Source organism: Scylla paramamosain, chromosome 11, assembly GCF_035594125.1.
Source record: "Scylla paramamosain isolate STU-SP2022 chromosome 11, ASM3559412v1, whole genome shotgun sequence".
Taxonomy (NCBI): domain Eukaryota; kingdom Metazoa; phylum Arthropoda; class Malacostraca; order Decapoda; family Portunidae; genus Scylla; species Scylla paramamosain.
This window is the reverse complement of record NC_087161.1, coordinates 24946023-24966022: the sequence shown is the minus strand read 5'-3', so window position 1 is coordinate 24966022 and position 20000 is coordinate 24946023. Positions and strand designations below refer to the sequence as shown.

At 44.1% G+C, this 20000-nt stretch overlaps 1 protein-coding gene across 23 annotated transcripts in view; it reads right to left on the bottom strand.

Moving 5' to 3' along the window:
• LOC135105095 (peripheral plasma membrane protein CASK-like) overlaps positions 1-20000 on the bottom strand; it is a 239781-nt gene that overhangs the window by 182890 nt on the left and 36891 nt on the right. For all 23 annotated transcript variants that reach the window (XM_064013060.1, XM_064013063.1, XM_064013071.1 and 20 more), the window contains exon 2: positions 14467-14990. In XM_064013060.1, coding sequence (XP_063869130.1) covers positions 14467-14793 — 327 coding nt within the window. In that variant the 5' untranslated portion in view covers positions 14794-14990. The remainder of the gene's footprint in view (positions 1-14466; positions 14991-20000) is intronic.

Below are 20000 nucleotides of genomic sequence, written 5' to 3'. Positions count from 1 at the left end.
TCTCTTCTTTTAAACATTACGATGCGATATTAGAGTTTAGGAGGGGGGATGGGTTGGGAGGAATGGGTAGGAGGTATAGGTGGAAGGAAAGGGTGGGTTATGAGTAAGAGGGAGTTGATAGGCAGGAGGGAGAAACGGTGAGGGAGGTTGGAATGGGATGAAGGGAGGAATGGGTAGGAGAGAGGGGTGGGTATAGGGGGTGTATATTGGTGGATAAATGGGGGAGGTGTGCAACAGGAAAAGGGAAGAAAAGGAAAGGGAAAAAGGTGCACAAGAAGACAGAAAAGACGCAGAGAAAAGGAGGGAGGAAAAGATGATAACGATGAAGAAGAAAAGGATGAGAAAGACGAGGGGGGCATTGAGATAATAGGAGAGACGTAGTGGTTGGAGGGAAAGGATGAGGAGGACGAAGGAAGGAAAGATGCGGAGGGAGAGGAGGAGGATAAGAAAGAGGGAGGGAAGCAGGAAGAAATTGCCACTTAGTTAGATTAGATGGGCTATCGTAGCTCACCTGCCGGAGGCGTTGAATAAAACAGGTGGAGGCGCCATTACCTGAGCCCGACCCTTCTTTCCAAACCTTTCCTCCCGCCCACGCCTCCTCCTCCACTCACGCCACTTTTACAATTATTATCACCTTTGAAGAATCGATGAATTAATATCTTTGTTCTGTTTATCTCTAGTTCTCTCTGTTACAAGCATTATCACCTTCAAAGCACAGGTGAGTGAATTAAGAGTTGTAATCTATCTGTTTAGCTCTATCAGTTGCTATTATTACCTTCAAAGTGTAGATGATTAAATTAGTAATTGTAGTCTTGTTCCCGTCAGCTTCTCTTTATCACTATGCTCATTACCGTTATTACTATCATTATCGCCTTCAAAGGATAGGTGAGTGAATATATAAATCTGCAGTCTATTTGTGTCTAGTTCTCTCTATCACTATCTTCATTAGCAGCGTTACTATTATAATTACTATTTTCGAAGTGTAGGGTAGTTAATTGGTTTCTTTCTTTTCTTCTTTTTTATCAATGTGTAGTTCTCTTTATCCCTATTTTTACTGTCCTTCTGGCTACTACTATTATTATTACCGAAGCAGAACAGAGCGTTTTTAAATCTTTCCTACCTCTTTTGATGTTTGCAGTCTATCTGGCTTTCCCTCTGTTACGCCCATTACCACCATTACTACAATTATCATCACTAATTTTCCCTTCAAAGCGCAGCGGTAAATTAATCAAAATCTTTCCTTTCCTCGTGTTCTTTTTTTTTTCTTTGTCAATCTTTGTGAACCAGTCTGTATTCCTAACTATCATGATTACTACTATAATTGCTGCCTTTGATACATGTTAAGAGCCAAATCAAACTATTTCTTATGTTAAATTTAAAGGTAATAGTGCATTTCTGTTTGGTTCTCTTACTTATTCCTTTCTTGTCTCCTCGTCCTTATTGCTAATTTCATTATAATCACTACTACTGAAACTACTGCCTTTGATGTACTGAGGGATCAAAATTAATCTCTCTCCTACTTTAATTTGATATCCGTAGTGTATTTCTGCTTAGTCATCTTCCTTATTCCTTTCTTGTTTGGTTGTCTATATTCGTAATTTTCTTATAATCACAACTACTATTATTATTATTACTATCATCTTTAATATATACACGAACAAAATTCATCCCTTTTGTACCTCCACTCAATATTTGCAGTGTATCTCAGCCTAATTCTCTTTGTTTTCCTTTTTTTTTCCTAATTCAAATCATTACCACTACAAGTATTGCCTCTGATACAACAAGAAAATTAATCTCTTTCCTACCTTCACTCAATATTTGTAGTGTATTCCAGCTTCACCCTCTTCCTTACTCCATTCTTGTCTCGTCCTCCTTTTTATTTCCTCTTCTTACCCTGTCATGGGGGAAGATTTATCGTCCTTCCTCACCCACTAATTCGTTTTCGTTCCCGCATCAACGTTCTAAGTCTGAATGGTTTATATCGGTGAAATACACATTATTTTTTTTTCACTATTAAAGGAAACCATTCTTCGTTCCCCTCTTCCTTTCCCTTTTATCTGTCCAAACCTCCGCTCTCTCTTCCTCTTTCCCTCTCTCTCTCTCTCTCTCTCTCTCTCTCCCTTTTTCCCTCTCTTTACTCGCAGTTCATCAATCTTGTTTAATTTCGTAATCTCTTTTACTCGTTCTGGCTTATTCATCCTCTTTTATTCCCTTCCTTCTTTCCCCTCCTCGTCGTTATGCTTCGCTCTTATTTCGCCTCATCCCCCTCGCTCTCACTCTTTCTCTCTGTCTCTTCCATTCCATCATTTTTATTCAATTTCTCTCGGGTCATCAATTTCCATCCCTCCTACCGGTGTGTTTGTGTTTATTACTTTATACTCTTTTCCCTCTTCTTTCCCTCCTTCCTTCCAGTTTTCCAGTCTATTTTTGGCCTTCCAGCCTTGATCCGTGTTTTAGGCTCACACTCCAAAACATTCGACACGCAACATTCTCCTTCTGTTTTTTTCTTGTTTTTTTTTGTTTGTTTGTTTGTTTTTCAATCTTTTGGTATTTCATCATGTATTTTATAGTTATGTATGGTTCATTTTTTTATATTTTTTTTATATATTTCGCTTTTTATTTCGTTCAGATGCAAAATTTTTTTTTTTTAAGATGGGATATGGGTTTAGTTTAGTATCTCTCTCTCTCTCTCTCTCTCTCTCTCTCTCTCTCTCTCTCTCTCTCTCTCTCTCTCTCTCTCCAACACCTCAGCACACCATTCTATTTTCTATAAACCACAAACACCTTTCTTAATCCTTCTTTCCTTTTATCTCCAATCACGTCTTTCAAGGGCAGCCTCTACCCGACCCCCCACCCGCCCAGAACCTTCCCCTTCCCTCCACCCACTCCTCCCACTCCACGGATTACGGGAAGGCGGGAGGAGACGTAGGAGGTAAGGAGGAGAGTGGAGTGTGTTGGTGGAAGAATGTTTTAGCGGTGGAGATGAGAGAGAGAGAGAGAGAGAGAGAGAGAGAGAGAGAGAGAGAGAGAGAGAGAGAGAGAGAGAGAGAGAGAGAGAGAGAGAGAGAGAGAGAGAGAGAGAGGATGTGGAAATAATTTAAATGAAAGATGGAGTTAATATGTTTTCCTTATATTTAGATGGAGGAGGTTGAGGGAAACTAGAGATAGGGTGGAAAAAAAAAAAGGTTAAGAAGGAGGAATAGAAAATTAAATGATAGGAAATGAGAAAGATTTGACTTCCACTAAAAAGAAATAAAAACGAGATTAAGGTAAAAAAAAAAGACTTAGCACTAAGATATGACTGAGAGAGAGAGAGAGAGAGAGAGAGAGAGAGAGAGAGAGAGAGAGAGAGAGAGAGAGAGAGAGAGAGAGAGAGAGAGAGAGAAGCATACTACCATCACCTACAGCTCTCTCCCACTCTCACACCTCCACTCTCCCTCCAGCCCCCACCACCCCCCAGCCTCTCTCACTTCCAAGGTCACTCCTGAAGGGTATATTAAAGTAACGAAGCTCGCCTCCCTCCCCCCTTCCTCTTCCCCTTCACCGCCCCCTTCATTATTGTGGTGGGAGTGATAGAGAGAGTCCAGCAAACCACCATCCTTCTGAAACCACTCTAAAATAATCTGTTAATCTCTCTCTCTCTCTCTCTCTCTCTCTCTCTCTCTCTCTCTCTCTCTCTCTCTCTCTCTTGTACTATACGAAACAGAGTAGAGCTTTTTTCCGTATTATTATTATTATTTCATTATTATTATTATATTTTCTTTCAATACTATTTACGCGCAAGGGACACACACACACACACACACACACACACACACACACACACACACACACACACACACACACACACACACACACAGGAACAAAAACTTTTCTCAAAAAGGTATACATTCATTTATACATAGCCCCTCCCTTCCCCCCCCTCTCTCTCTCTCTCTCTCTCTCTCTCTCTCTCTCTCTCTCTCTCTCTCTCACCTTCACGAAAAACACACACTACCACCTGATGAGGAGGAGGAGGAGGAGGAGGAGGGCTCTTATCCCCTCTATCCCTTCGTCAGTAGGAATGTGGCTCGGATGTTCTTTGTTTAGTGTACCTCTGCGCCACAAGATGGGGTGCGTGGGGGCGCGCGCGCTGAATAAAGGGGGCACAGAATGTAAGTAGAGACGGAGGAGGAGGAGGAGGAGGAGGAGGAGGAGGAGGAGGAGGAGGAGGAGGAGGAGGAGGAAAGTTGGAGTGAGGAGGGGGATTAAAAAGAAGGGGCTGAGGAGGAGGAGGAGGAGGAGGAGGAGGAGGAGGAGGAGGAGGAGGAGGAGGAGGAGGAGGAGGAGGAGGACAAAGACGTAAGCTCTTGGGTTCTTTTGTACTTGTGTGGTGTTGCTGAATTTACACTCTCTCTCTCTCTCTCTCTCTCTCTCTCTCTCTCTCTCTCTCTCTCTCTCTCTCTCTCTCTTTCTTGCTTTCTTTTCTTTCTTTTCCTTTTCTGTCGTTTATACTGCGAGTCTTTGGGGAGGCCGAGGGGCGTGTAATGGGATTGTTTTGTGTGTGTGTGTGTGTGTGTGTGTAATAATAATAATAATAATAAACGGTTTATTATTTAGGCAGTTGACAAACTGAAAATGTACATAGGGGATGGGGAAAAACTTAACATTAATCCTAACGGTAAGACTAATCTAGGAGGGAAATACTATCGATTGATGGCTCGCACCATGGTGGGAATCGCACTGAGTCTGTACCGGTCCGTGCGCGGCGCCTTCAGGGGCGTTATTTTGTTGTGGTGTCTGGTGGCACGGACAGGGCGAGGCGTCGGGCGGCAGCATGTCTCTGAGACGCGGATGATGCAGTAGTCCCTTCCCAAACTTCTCCAGAGCCTCTCGGTGCCTGGTGGATATTCTGGACAGACTCAGGGTGGTCAGGGCTTCTTCATAGGTGGTGTATGCAGGGCCAAGGATGACCCTGCACGCCCTTTTCTGCACACTCTCTAGCTGTAGCTGTTGAGTGTGTGTGAGGGAGGAGGACCACGCTGGGGAGGCGTACATGAGTTTGGGGAGGATGAAGGTGAGGTACACCCCCCTTAACTCATCTGTCGGCGTCCCCAGCGACCTGAGTCTGCGCAGCATGTACAGCCTGTAGGTAGCTGATCTCACGGTGCTGGCGACATGCTGCTTCCAGGTCAGCTGGTCGTCCACCGTGACTCCGAGAAAGCTTGGCACATTGGACCACCTGGAGGGGTGAGGGCCCACTGTGAGCCGGGAGGGGGCACTGGTACAGAGGAGGTACAGAAATGCATCACCACAGTTTTGCTGTGGTTGATGGTCATCCTGCTCTCCTCTGTCCACGTCTGCAGTCGCTCCAGAATTGCTTGCAGTGGCGAGTAGTCCGGGTTCTTGTTGGAAACTGGGACGCCCACGGTGCAGTCGTCCACATACTTCCAGCGATGGGGGTGTCGGTGAGGGCGTCGTTGATGAGGAGGAGGAAGCATAGAGGACCCATCTTGGTCCCCTGGGGGACTCCACATGTCAGCTGTTGGAAATTAGAGACAGAGCCCTGATAGCGAACGGCCTGACGTCTCCCTGTGAGGAAGTCGGCTAGCCACGCTATCAGATTAGGAGGGAGACCCAGACTTACTGCCTTGCTGATGACAACAGTGTGATCAACTAGATCAAAGGCTTTTTGAAGTCGACAAAAGCAACAGCTAGAGAGGTGTTTCGCTTGTCCAGGTGGCTGTGGATGAATTCAAGGAAGCTGGTCAGGTAATGTGAGGTGGAGGTGGCTTTAATATTTCCGAATTGTCTGATATCCACGGTGTTACAAATTTTGGTGTATGCCCAGTCATATACAAAATCTTCACAAATAAGGCTAGGGATGGGAGTGATAGAGACTGGCCTGAGGTCATTGAGTGACTGAGGACTGGAAGTTTTGGGGATGGGAGTGACATAAGATGTCTTCCAGTCCGCGGGGCAAGAGTGTTGGGAGAGTGAGGCGTTTATTATGGAGCATAGCGGTGTTGCTAGCTCTACAGCAAATTCCTTGTAAATTTTTATAGGAAGGTCAGTGGGTGTGGTGGATCTTGGTTTAAATTTAAGTATTCTCTTAAAAACATCCATCTCCTGGACAGTGTGTGGAGGGGGAGGGAGCGGGCAGATAGGCAGGAAGCGGAGTGGTGTGGAGGGGAGGAAAGGTTTGACAGATAGCAGCAAAGTGATCGTTCATCTCCTGAGCCGCGAGATTAGCAGGAAGGTGTGAGGTGCAAGGAAGGGATGAAGTGTGCTTTTGTAAGCCACACAAAGCTTTGATCTTAGCGTACCACTGTCTGTTGTTGGTCAGCTTGAGGTGGTGTATCTTGTCTGGGTAATAGCTTGCCTTTGCATTCTTAATCTCCCTGATTACTCTGTTTCTTAGTTTCCTGTAAAGGACCGGGCAGGAGTGGAACGCCCAGGTCCGCTGACGCATGAGTCTTTTAATGCGGGGCGTCATCCAGGGAGCATCAGACGGGTGCGTTGTGACGCTCTTGGCTGGGAAGTAGTGGTGGAAGGCTGCTGTAGTAGTGGCGACGTAGTTTTGCCATTTTAAGTGGACGTCCTCCTCATCCAGCACCTCGGTCCACGGGTGTTGTGTCACCCACTGCCCAAACTCCCTCATGGCTGAGTCAGGCATGGGGCGGTGGGTCCTGGTGACAGCTGACCAGGGGGTCGAGGTGGTGGGTGTGGGTGACCACAGTATGGAGAGGTGGGTGCTCCGTCCCATGGGAGGCAGCGGCTTGGGTGGCGAGTACTGCTGGCCCAGGTCTGTGAGGATAAGGTCGAGGATGGCTTGCTGGTGGGTGGGGAAGTCCACGACCTGGGTGAGGTGTAGCTGGTGTAGGATATCGTTGATATCTAATCTGTTAAAGTCCCCACAGATGACCAGCTTGGCAGCAGGATACCTCACCCTCAGGGCATCAGCAGTGTTGATGATGTGAGCGGTGAGCAACTGTGCAGTGGCGGCTCGTGGGGGGTGGTACACGACGCAGACTATGATGGAGGCCGTGTTGTTGGGATGGGAGGGGGGCGTGACTCTCACCCACAGGGCCTCCACACCGGCAGGAATATCGACAGGGAGGTGTGAGGGGCTGAGGGCAGAGCGGCAGAAGACGGCCCCTCCCCCCTGCGCCCTGACCTGAGGTGATGGTATAGCTGGTAGTCCTGCATCGTGCACACCTCAGGAACAATCTGCCACGCCTCAGTAACCGCCACAATGTCCGCACAAGTAGATCTCACCGTCACAATCACTTCGTCCATCTTGTTGGCCAGAGACGTTGCATTAAATAAGAGGAGTGAGGGAAGACTATACCACGTTCTCGGCACCTCAAAGTGTTTGTATTCCTCTTCTCCACCCTGCGGTCGTCTCTGGCACTGGAGGTCACTACCTTGATGGGACGCACCACACTTTTGCCTCCTCTCGATCCACGGTTTCGAAATAGTTTTAAGGACTTAAGGCACTGTATCACGTTGGGTGGCGGGTACCCAGATCCTCGTCTACGACGCAGGAGGTAATTGCGTTCGTATGTTTGCACTGAAGCACTCATTTTTCTTTATGTATCACACGCATTCGCTACAAGTGTTCACAAAAACAACAATCCCACCAGATCGAGCCTCAAACTAAACGCTAAAAGTTGAAAACAGAAAAGTAAAAAAACAAAACAAACTGAGGTCACTATCACTAGGGGGCGGGGAAGGCCAACAAGTTGGCCGAGGCTGCTCGAGAGCGCCAAGGTCACACGTCCTGCCCGTATGAGGTCAAGACGTGTGTGTGTGTGTGTGTGTGTGTGGAAATAATACTACTGTTTGAGTGCGTATGGCTGTGTGAGCAGTCTTTCGCTTTCACTTTCTTTCTTTCTCCTCCTCCTCCTCCTCCTCCTCCTCCTCCTCCTCCTCCTCCTCTTCTTCTTCTTCTTCTTCCTCCTCCTTCTCCTCTTGAAGGAAAGAAACTAGAAGAAAAAAATTAAAATAGTGTTTATACGTAGGAAAGAAAAAAAAAAAAAAACCCAACTGACGCGATAAGAGGAGGAGGAGGAGGAAGAGGAGGAGGAAGAGGAGGAGGAGGAGGGAGAAGGCGCATGTAAAAAGTGAAGGAGTGAAGGAAGATCATGTTTGATACAGATTTAACTTAAGGAAAAGAAGCAAAAATGAGAAAAATTAAAATGAATAAGAGAGAGAGAGAGAGAGAGAGAGAGAGAGAGAGAGAGAGAGAGAGAGAGAGAGAGAGAGAGAGAGAGAGAGAGAGAGAGAGAAACAGTAGGAAGTGAAGGGTACGAATATGAAAAGGCAAAAAAAAAAGTCGAGAGGCAGAAAAGCAGGAAGGAAATGCCATATTATGTTAAAAAAGAAAATAAAAAGAAAGAAAATAAAGAAAGATGGAGAAGTAAAATGATGAAAAATAAAGAGAGAGAGAGAGAGAGAGAGAGAGAGAGAGAGAGAGAGAGAGAGAGAGAGAGAGAGAGAGAGAGAGAGAGAGAGAGAGAGAGCATCCTTTAATCGGCACCATTAAGCTCTGGACAAGACAGGTCAGGATGTCATTATGAGGGCACTGTTTGAGGAGGAGGAGGAGGAGGAGGAGGAGGAGGAGGAGGAGGAGGAGGAGGAGGAGGAGGAGGAGGAGGAATAAAGAAGAGTGTGGTAAAGGGGTGTCTTTTCCATTCACCTCTCTCTCTCTCTCTCTCTCTCTCTCTCTCTCTCTCTCTCTCTCTAAGTCACATTTAATTTTCAAGTCTCATCCTTTTTTTCATTTATTTATTTCGTCCTTAATTCCGTACGTAATTTTCTCCTCCCTTTTCTCTCTCTCTCTTCCTTCCTCCTCCTCCTCCTTTTCCCTCCTATCCTCATCTTCATAATATGCATCAACAAATTCTGTCTGACTTTCCCACCTCTTCTTTTTCCTTTTTCCCCCCTCATATTTTTTCCCTCTTATATTCCTACGAGACTTCCATTATTCTATATATTTTTCTCTTATTTTTTTCTTATCCAATCTGCCTGCCATCATTTTTCTTCCTCCTCCTTCAGGCGCCACCCTAAAGCGATATTCTCTGTTTTTTTTTCTTTTTTTCCCTCAGAAGACAAAAGGTCAGGTGGTGGTGGTGGTGGTGGTGGTGATAATAGGAATTAGCTTATTTGTTTTTCTTATTCTATTTTCCTCCTTCCACGTATATTCATCAAAGCTCTCAGCACAGATATCCTTCTTTCATCTGTTTTTTATTCTTTTTATCGCGTTTTCTTCATTCCTCGGTGCAAGTGACATGTATTTCATCACTCTCTCTCTCTCTCTCTCTCTCTCTCTCTCACAGACAATATCGCTCCCTATGAGTGTTGTTTTAAGCAAGGCTTCACTTGGGCCTAAATTGAAGCTTCATTCTCTCGTTACTGGTTTCAAAAGACCAACTTGTGCCAGCTAATTGGTGCTGAGAGGTTTGGCAGTCTCTCTCTCTCTCTCTCTCTCTCTCTCTCTCTCTCTCTCTCTCTCTCTCTCTCTACTATTACGGTTCACCCATCCGAAGCTTCAGAAACGGTGGGTGGACTAAAGTTTCGGACAGTCTGAGATTGGAGGCCACAGCGCTGGGAGTTAGGAGGAGGGGAGGAGGAGTAGGAGGAGAGGAAGTAGAGGACAACATGGGGAGGCAAAGGGGAATGGAAAGGGAGGGCGCAGAGCTTAGATAGGCGGGGAAGTGATCCGTGTTGGCGGGGACTGAACAGCATGGGATAGAGTTTAAGAGTGAATGAGTGTTAGGAGAGGGGCGAGAGAGCTAAAGGAAGAGGGAGGATGAAAGGAGTGAGGAGGGGAGGGAGTAAACTAGCCGGAAAGCGTGGCAGGAAGAGAGGTAAATGGAGTATAGTGTGTTAAAAAGGAGTGTAGGGGAAGGAGGGTTCGTTAAAATAAGTATTGGTGAAATGGGGTGTGTTGGAACAGGTGTGTGAGGAGGTGGATACGTTGGAACAGGTGTGTGAAAAGATAGGGTGCATTGGAACAGGTGTGTGAGGATGTAGGTGTGTTGAAACAGGTGTGTGAGTAGGTAGATGCGCTGAAACAGGTGTGTGATTAGATAGAAGCGTTAAAACAGGTGTGTGAGTGCGGTGGAAGAGTTAACAATGAGAAAAGGGTGATTTAGAGAGGATGTTTAGATTAACAAAGAGCGTTAAAATAGATGTCTCTGGATAGAAGAGTGATAGAAATACTTCAGTGAATAAAGTGCGTGAGACAAGGACAATACAATAAAAAAGTGAGCTAGAAAAGGTATGCAAATAAGAAGAGTGTGTGAGATAATAATAAAAGGGAGCCGAGTGAGTGAGCGAAGGAGAATAAGATAGAAAACTGCGCTAGAAAAGGAACGCAAGTCAATACAGAGCGTGATACGAGGAAAACAACATAACAAAGCACTAAAAAGATTCTAGAGTGAAGGGAATGCACGAGATAATTAAACTGGAAGAGAAATGTATGTTAGAAAAGGTTCCCAGCTGAGTAGGGTGCGGTGGAACTGTGTTTAGGTCAGCAGTGTGTGTTTGAGGGCGTCTAGGGTGATGTAGAGGGAGGGAGGGAGGGAGGGAAGTGGAGGTCAAGAGGGGGAGCAGTGTGTGTGTGTGTGTGTGTGTGTGTGTGTGTGTGTGTGTGAAATTTAAAGGGAAGGTTGTACCAATTACCCGCGGGCGCCTCGGGGCTTTCCCTTCGTTAGGACCACAAGCCTGTCCCGTTAAAGCTAGTGCTAATCGCTCTCTCTCTCTCTCTCTCTCTCTCTCTCTCTCTCTCTCTCTCTCTCTCTCTCTCTCTCTCTCTCTCTCTCTCTCTCCCTAGATCTAATCTATGCCTCATTCTCATTCTTTATTTATCTCGTCTTTGATTATGATAGTATTTCTCTCTCTCTCTCTCTCTCTCTCTCTCTCTCTCTCTCTCTCTCTCTCTCTCTCTCTCTCTCTCTCTCTCTCTGTTTTACCTTCTTTAATTACTTTTATCGTCTTTAATTTAGTTTGTACGACTGCTTAGTTTCTCTCTCTCTCTCTCTCTCTCTCTCTCTCTCTCTCTCTCTCTCTCTCTCTCTCTCTCTCTCTCTCTCTCTCTCTCTCTCTCTCTCTCTCTCTCTCTCTCTCACCTACACAGCACAGACTGAAGCAATTACCGCCACAGAAAACGCGCGAATAAATCCAAGATAAGCTTTATGCAGTTTGGGAAATAAAAAAAGGAGCAAATATATAAAGAGAAAAGAAAAGAGCAGAAGAGTAAATGCATATATAAGCTTCTTGCCTCCCTGCACACACTCTTTTTTTTCCTTTTTTTTCTCATATTTTTTTTTCTGATTTTGTGAATCTTTTAAAATCGTTTCTATCATTTATTCTTTTAATTTCTGACAGTTTTCCCTTCTCTCGTTCCTCTGGTGGCGATGTTTGAATTCTTATGTTTTTCCTCGTTTATGCAGTTTATTATTATTTTTTTCTTTTACTTTTTCTTTTTTTATATATATTATTCACTGTGTATTTGAATTTACCTTTTTATTTCTTTCGTTTGTCTTCGTTTTTATGCTCTCTTTTGTTCTCTTTTTTTTTTTTATCAAACTAGTAGGAGAGAGAGAGAGAGAGAGAGAGAGAGAGAGAGAGAGAGAGAGAGAGAGAGAGAGAGAGAGAGAGAGAGAGAGAGAGAGAGAGAGAGAGAGAGAGAGAGAGAGAATGATACAATTTGATGAACGAATTGAATACCACACTTCTTGACTTAAAATGAATAATAAACGTAAATTAAGAAAAGAATGAACTTTTATTTCTATCATTGAAGAAACTACAAATTTTCAAACAGCGGCAGGATTTCTGTTTAATCTTTCGTCTTCCTGCCTGTTTTTGAGAGATTTTATATGAAGTACCTTGAACAAATTAAAGAAAATGACAGTTACAAAAGTATTTCCATGTTAAATAACGGCAGTGAATTTCTTCGCATACTCACAACGAAATATTTCACAACAAACAAACACACACACACACACACACACACAAAAAGTTTAACTCAATGAAAGTATTTTTCAAACGCGTACACAAATATTTCATAACCAGCAAGGACCAGAATATCGCTTTTTGAAACACGACGAAAACAAAATGTATATAAATTCACACACACACACACACACACACACACACACACACACACACACACACACACACACACACACACACTCGCGGCACGGGGATCAGCACAGGAGCCGTAAATTAATCAACACCTGAGCACACCTTGTCCACACCACGCTAGCCAATCAATTATCACTCCACTGTTATTTATTGATGATTTTTTTTCATTTGTTTTTCGGAGTAATATATATATTTTTTTCAACAGTCTCCCCCTCCAAAATAAGAAGAAAAGAGATAAGTTAATAAATGAAATGGAAAAGTCATCGTTTGCTTTTAATTTTTCATGTTTCAAATGTTGTTTTATTTGCCTTTTTTTTCATCTTTATCTTGCCCCTTTTTTCTTCTTTTCTCTCTCATTTGTCCCGTGCATTCATCGTACTCATCTTTTTTTTCCCCTTTTCCTCATTTCCTCATTCCTCTCCTCCTCTAATAAGGATCTCAGTGTCTGTTGCTTTTCGGAGTTCCTTTGTATTCCTTTGTATTGTTACTTTAAGAAAAAAAAATGAGCAAATAAAACAGCACTCAGCACTAACAAAAATATCCTCTCTCTCTCTCTCTCTCTCTCTCTCTCTCAAACTTACATTGGGGTTTCAGTTTTGCCTCTCCCCTGCAGCGTCCCCGGGTGGCTCTGACGCGGCACTCACGCCACTCAGACAAATGGCGAAGCATGACAACAAGCCAGTGTGATTTTTTAAAATAAATGTTTCCCTATACATACAAAAAAATTGAATTGTAGTTTTGACGTTCGTGTGTTTTGAGTTTCCATATATGTGTGTGTGTGTGTGTGTGTGTGTGTGTGTGTGTGTGTGTGTGTGTGTGTGTTGGGGGGACGGGGGAGAAGCTGCCATTGTTGTAATATTGGGCTGAATTTAATTGATATGCAAGATAGTGTTGCACGCTGAGCCACAAATGAATTAAGGATCAGATGGAACATTCCACTCATTCTTTTCACGTACAAACACACACACACACACACACACACACACACACACACACACACACACACACACACATACCAGCGCTCATAAAACGTATATTGGCTTGGTGTGGTGAGGGGCAGACTGTGGTGGTGGTTGTGGTGGTGGTGGTGGTGGTGGCAAATATGACTTGGAGAAGGTGGCTGCATAAAGTGTGATGTGGAGGAAATGCAAAGAAGGAAAAGGTGTTGAGGAAAAGTGGTATTTTTTTCCATTTTCTTTTTTGGAGAGATGTTTTAAGAAGGCAGAGGGGAAAAAAAAAGAAGGAAGACGTGGAGGAAGATAAGGATGTAATATGAGAAAATTGGTAGGTGGGTAAAGTCGTGGAGGACAAAGTGAAAGGAAAAAAGGAAAATAAAAGAATTAAAGGAAAAAATGGAAAAAAAGAAAGGTAAGGACGTAATATGGGAGAAATGGTAGGTGGATTAAATCATGGAGGAGAAAATGAAAAAAAAGAAAAGAAAAATGGAAAAAAGAGACAATGACGTAGTACTCGTATAGGAGAATTATTTAGGTGGATTAAATCAGAAAAAAAAAAAAAAAAGTGAGGAAACGTAAGAGAAGTGAGGATGAGTGAAATAAATTAAACCAACAGTTGTCTCACAGTGTTTCATTTGGAGATCAACTTTAACACGACCTAAACACATCTGTCCCTGCCCTCCACACCTGTCCCACAACACACATATATCTCCCCCGCCCACACGTGTTACTGCCACCCACCTGTTCTCCGATATTTCTACCTCCCTCCACATCCATCACTCCTACACCTGTCCTCAAGCTCCCTATCATTCTCGTCCACACCTACCACTTCCACACACCTGTTCCTCTCCTACACCTGTTTCTTCCACTCTCACAATACCACCATCACCTTTAATTATACCCACCTCCACACATGCTCCCTCACCACACCTGTATCCATCCTCACCTGCCTCCCACACCCACAGAGCTACCTGGAGGCAAGATGACAGGCCACTACACTTAATTTTCCCCTTCAGGTCCCCGTCATCGCGTCTTCCCCTCTCCTGATCAAAGCTCCTCTGCTCTTGCCACTCCTCCTCCTCCTTTGTCTTCCCCATTTCACCGCCTCCCACCTAAGCCTCGTAGTCATAGCAACACGCGGGGACTCAAGGAACCGTGGCTGCATTTGGTGTGTAGTAGCATAAATAAATATAAAAGTAATAGGTATGGGTTTCTTTCTTACGCCTCCGTCAGTCCCTTGGTAATACGGAACCCACAGTGGCTTTACTATTTCTGGTATGCAAATAACTGTCGTGGGCATCAATATTTACGGTTCAGGTTGGAAAGTAAGATGAAGCGGGGCATCAATATCACAGGAGCGTGAGGGAAGGTAACTTACGTAGCAGAGCATGGCGGCGGCGGTGGCGGCGGCGAGGGTGGCGGTTGTGGCAGTGGTGGTGAGGGCTGTGGTGAGGGCTGTGGTGTCCGTCAGAGCGAGTGAGGAATGATCCCCAGCGAATGTCCTCCTGGCAGAGTCCTTGGCTGCCCCCCCGGTACTGTGGGTCACTGGGGCCAGGCTTGGGGGCACCGGGGCGTGTGTGGAGCGTGCTGGGTACTGGACGAGGCGAGTGAGGGCCGCTAGAGGGACGGAGGCTCGGGGGCGGCGCGGCGTGCAGGGTGTGCAGGTGGCAGTAGGGCCGCCACAGGCCAGGGCCCGAGGCGTCATGGTCGGCCCCCGACAGTCCTCACAGGGCGGGGCGTCGCGGGGCCGCTACACCGGGAGGGCGTCGCCGAGGGTCGCATAGAGGTAAGTGCCTTGACCTCGAGGGTTTGCGATCACGTTAAGGCGACACAACACAACACAGTGACTCACCCACAATGCACCGCAGGGACACTTCTGCACACGCCTTCCTGGTCACCTTTCTGGGAACACCTCGATACGTGAGCAACGCGGCGGCATACACACTGAAGCACCAACACACACACACACACACACACACACACACACACACACACACACACACACACACACACACACACACACACACACACACACACGCATCGAAAGAAAATGAACGTTCTTGTGAAGAAACCCATAAATATATCCTTTGACAAGAAGTTTTGCAGAGACTGAAACGCATCAGGAGGAGGAGGAGGAGGAGGAGGAGGAGGAGGAGGAGGAGGAGGAGGAGGAGGAGGAGGAGGAGGAGGAGGAGGAGGCAGGGAAAACACCATTACCTCTGCTGAACCAACACCTCGAGGGAAACACAACAACCTACTCCTCCTAGGCATTGCTTTGTCCCCGAGACCCCAAAGCGAGTGAGTGTGTGTGTGTGTGTGTGTGTGTGTGTGTGTGTGTGTGTGTGTGTGTGTGTGTGTGTGTGTGTGTGTGTGTGTGTGTGTGTGTGTGTGTGTGTGTGTGGATATTGTCGATGGAGGTCACGGAAGAAAAGTAGATTATTCAAGAGGAACAAACAGATATCAGATAGTGAAGGAGGGAGAGACAAGAGGATATTCTCAGACGAAATTGTAAAACTTCAAGAGGAAAGATTTGTAAACATCATAAACCGAAGATAAGAAGCCGAGATACGAGAACACGATGCTTGAAGTGGATGCAAATAAAAATTGAAAATGAGAAACTTGAAAAAATAAAACCAGAAGGAACAAAGACGTTAAGAAAGACAGAGAGAGAGAGAGAGAGAGAGAGAGAGAGAGAGAGAGAGAGAGAGAGAGAGAGAGAGAGAGAGAGAGAGAGAGAGAGAGAGAAAGTTGAAGATGTAGGGGGAAGGAATAAAAGTGAGAATATACATAAAAACTGAATGAAAAACGGGTATTGGGCAGGAGTTCGCCACTGAAGGAAATATAAAAGAAATACGAATAAACATAATAACTTAAAATATATTAAGAAATTATAATAGCGACTGGAACAGAAATATCTTTTTAATATTGACAAAAAAATCGGGAGAATAACGGTAATTACAGAGAAATAGAAGTATATCACGGTAAAGCAATTAAGAGAGAGAGAGAGAGAGAGAGAGAGAGAGAGAGAGAGAGAGAGAGAGAGAGAGAGAGAGAGAGAGAGAGATTGTTTCCATTGCTCTAGCTTCTCTTATCGCTTGTTTCTTTTCCTTTCCTCTATATTCACATTTTTTAAAATTTCCTCTTAGTCTTTCTCCCTCTCCTCCTCCTCCTCCTTCTCTTTGAAATATTCTTCCTCTTCCACCAACACTATACATAGACCTATTTTCTTTGTGATTTCCTCTTTACCTCCTCTTTCTCTTCCAGCTCCCCAACCCGCTCGAATTCTTCCTCTTACTCTTCCTCCTCCCCATTCGTCTTCGTCTTGTCGGTAAGATCTATTTCATATTTTTCTTTTACCTACATTTTTTTTTGTATCTTTTTTCTTCTATTAGCATCTCTCTCTCTCTCTCTCTCTCTCTCTCTCTCTCTCTCTCTCTCTCTCTCTCTCTGCACCTCACCTTCGCTAATTACACTCAGGTAGCATCCTTTCCCTTCGTTACCTGGACACTCGTTCCTTTGTCATCTCAGTTTCGTGGGTAATTTAGTGAATTTTTTGTCCTATCAGGGAGTCGAGCCGTTTTTTCTTCTTTTGTTTTTTTTGTAAGTCTTCAGATATGTGTATTCAGTTTCCCCGCACGAGAAATGGGTGATGGTGATGGTGGTAGAGGAGGAGGAGGAGGAGGAGGAGGAGGAGGAGGAGGAGGAGGAGGAGGAGGAGGAGGAGGAGGAGGAGGAGGAGGAGGAGGAGCACGAAAGTTAAGTCAATGGGGGAACAGACAAAAGAAGATAAAGGCGAGAGAAACAAGACGGATATGAAAGAATAAGAATAAGAAGGAAAAAAGGAAAGACAGCGAACAACAGAAGGAAGAATAAAAACCAAGAACACCAGAGAAAGGAATAAACAAAAGAAAACAAATAACAACAAACACGAGAAAACACAAATAAACAGCAAATAATCAGAGAGAGAGAGAGAGAGAGAGAGAGAGAGAGAGAGAGAGAGAGAGAGAGAGAGAGAGAGAGAGAGAGAGAGAGAGAGAGAGAGAGATTTAAGCAAGAGGCAGACTTTAAAAAAAAAAAAAATCCTTGAAGAACGAGAGGGAGGGAGGGAGGGAGGGGGTTGGGAGGGGGGTGTAGGTGGAGCAGCTGTGGCGGAGGAAGTGGAGTTAGTCTACAAAAAACTGAAACAGAATACGAAAACCAAACAGGCCTGTCACTCAAACCCAAGGGAGGGAGGGAGGGAGGGAGGGAGGGAGGGAGGGAGGGAGGAAGGGAGGGAGGGAGAGTGAGAGAGAGAGAGAGAGTGAGAGAGAGAGAGGGAGGGAAAAGTAGCAAAGTAAAGAGGGAATAATGAAACGAAGGATGAGCAAAGGCAAGGAGGAAGGGAAAAGTAAGAAAATGGAGAGAGGAGGGGATGGAGAGGAGGATGCAACGAAGAATAAAATAGAGGAAAGGAGGAAAATAGGATGGATAGAGAAGGTAGTGTATAGGAAGGAAATGAAGAATGGGAAGGAGGGAATGGATGGATGGAAAGAGACAATGAATAAGGGAATAAACGATAGGGGGAGAGAGAGGCACGGACGAGAAGGAGGGAGATAAAAAAGGAACGAATGAAGTATAGGGAGAGGAAGTGAAGGAAGGAATGAGGAAATAAAGAACAAGAAGGAAGAAGTGATAGAGCAAAAAAAAAAAAAAGAAAAATGAAAGGAAGAACAGAAGAAGGGAGGAAAAGGAAACTTAGTCAAAGAGAGAAGAGAAGTATAGAGTGGACAGAAGAAAAGAACAAGAATAATGGAATGAGAAGAGAGAGAGAGAAAAAAACAATAAAGACAATGGAAACAGAATAGAGGGATAATAGATCTATGCAAGCAGGTATAGGGAAGATTAATAAAGGAAATGTATAGAATGAACAGGAAAAAAAAAAGCTTGTTCCTAGAAAATGTGAGAGGGAGAGTCAGGGGGAAGTGGAGAACAAGGAAGTGAGGGGAAAGAGAGGGGAAAGAGAGGGGAAAGAGAGAAAAGGGTACGGATGATGGGGGAAAGAGGAGGGTTACTGGTGAAGGATGCGTAAGCGGAGGGCAGGAAGAGCGACAGAAGGGGAGAGAAAGAGAGAGAGAGAGAAAGGGAGTGAGGGACAAGAGAGAATGAATGGGAGTGAAGGGAGAGAGGAAGGGGAGACAGAGAGAGGGGAACCCATGAGATATATCACCGACACTGTTTGCAGATATGACGTTTGAAAAAATAAAAAAAGAAAAGAAAACGGGGAAGAAATGACACTCTCTCTCTCTCTCTCTCTCTCTCTCTCTCTCTCTCTCTCTCTCTCTCTCTCTCTCTCTCTCTCACCAAAAGAAGCAAAAATAGCCACACACGTCACTGAAATGAAACGGCACACACGCAAAAGAATAATCTTGCCACACAATCCTTTAATAATAATGGCTTACGAAGGGAGGCCTCTGATTGGCTGATTGGGTGCCTCGTGATCCCCGGCAGCCAATACCCACACGACGTTAAGATCCCACACACACACACACACACACACACACACACACACACACACACACACACTAATAAATGGTTCACTCACCACAATTCATTCACTCGTGTCTGAAAAATGAGAAAGAGAGAGAGGAAAAAAATGAAAGAAAAGTGAATAGCTGGCTGAATAAAAGAGGAAAAAATGCTCCCCAATCTCCGTCATTTGGTGCATTACAATCCAACAACAGCGGGATAATCAGGCCATCATAGCGCTCCATCGCCTTTGTTTCCGCCATAAAAAAAGAGGGAAAAAAAGGAAAAAAAAAGTGAAATTCCTATCTCATTTTCATTTTCCTTTCCTTTCGTCTCTCGTATTTTTTATTTTTTTTTTTTTTTGGTTACGAGTCTCGGTTAAAATTTAGTTATATTTTGTTGTTGTTGTTTTTAATGATTTTGGTTGTTTTTTTTATGTTTTATTTCTCTATTGTTATTTTTTTTTCTTAATTACGTCATCTATTTCAGCTGTGTATTTACTCAACTTTAGTAGAGTATAAAAAAAATAATAATAATAATAAAAAAAAGAGGTCAGTCGATACAAAATAATAACAGGCGAGAAAAATCATGACCAAATAACGATAAGTGAAGAAAATTCTGATAAAAAAATAAAAAAAATAAATAAAGACAGTAAAGCAAACACAGAATGATAACAGGTGAAAAGAACCATGACAAGAAATAAGGACATGGAACAAAGAATGATAACATAAAGTAAACCAAAAAAAAAAAAAAATATTACGATAAAAAAAAAATAGAAGAGAACACTGAATATAAATTAATAATAAATAAGTGAGCGATTATATACATTACATATTCCTTCTCACCGCTCACACTGATTGAAAGTAAATTATTTCTAGCTCATTAATTGTTTCTTTGTATATAATCATAAGAAAAACAATATTCCTCACAAGTATTCAGACATATTTATTTGTATTATTTCACAGCAATAAACAAATATACATGTAAGTATGTATGTATGTATGTATGTATGTATGCTTGTTGCCTTTTGATGTATATTTCTCTTTGGTCAATGTATGTGTGTGTGTGTGTGTGTGTGTGTGTGTGTGTGTGTATTTATGTAGCAGAGAGAGAGAGAGAGAGAGAGAGAGAGAGAGAGAGAGAGAGAGAGAGAGAGAGAGAGAGAGAGAGAGAGAGAGAGAGAGAGAGAGAGGTAAAACACACCTAATCACCACACTAAGTCTTTCCCGAGCGAGTGGGTTGAGTGGATATTTGTGGATATATTCAGTGAGGCGCCCAGACCATGACCTCGTTTTCTCTTTGGGTCCCCCCTGCGAAAAGAAAACGAGAATCATCAACCTGAGCCAATCACGTGACGACTAATCCTCCCATAATCCGGCTGACGTACTGGGATGAGGAATGAGGCAG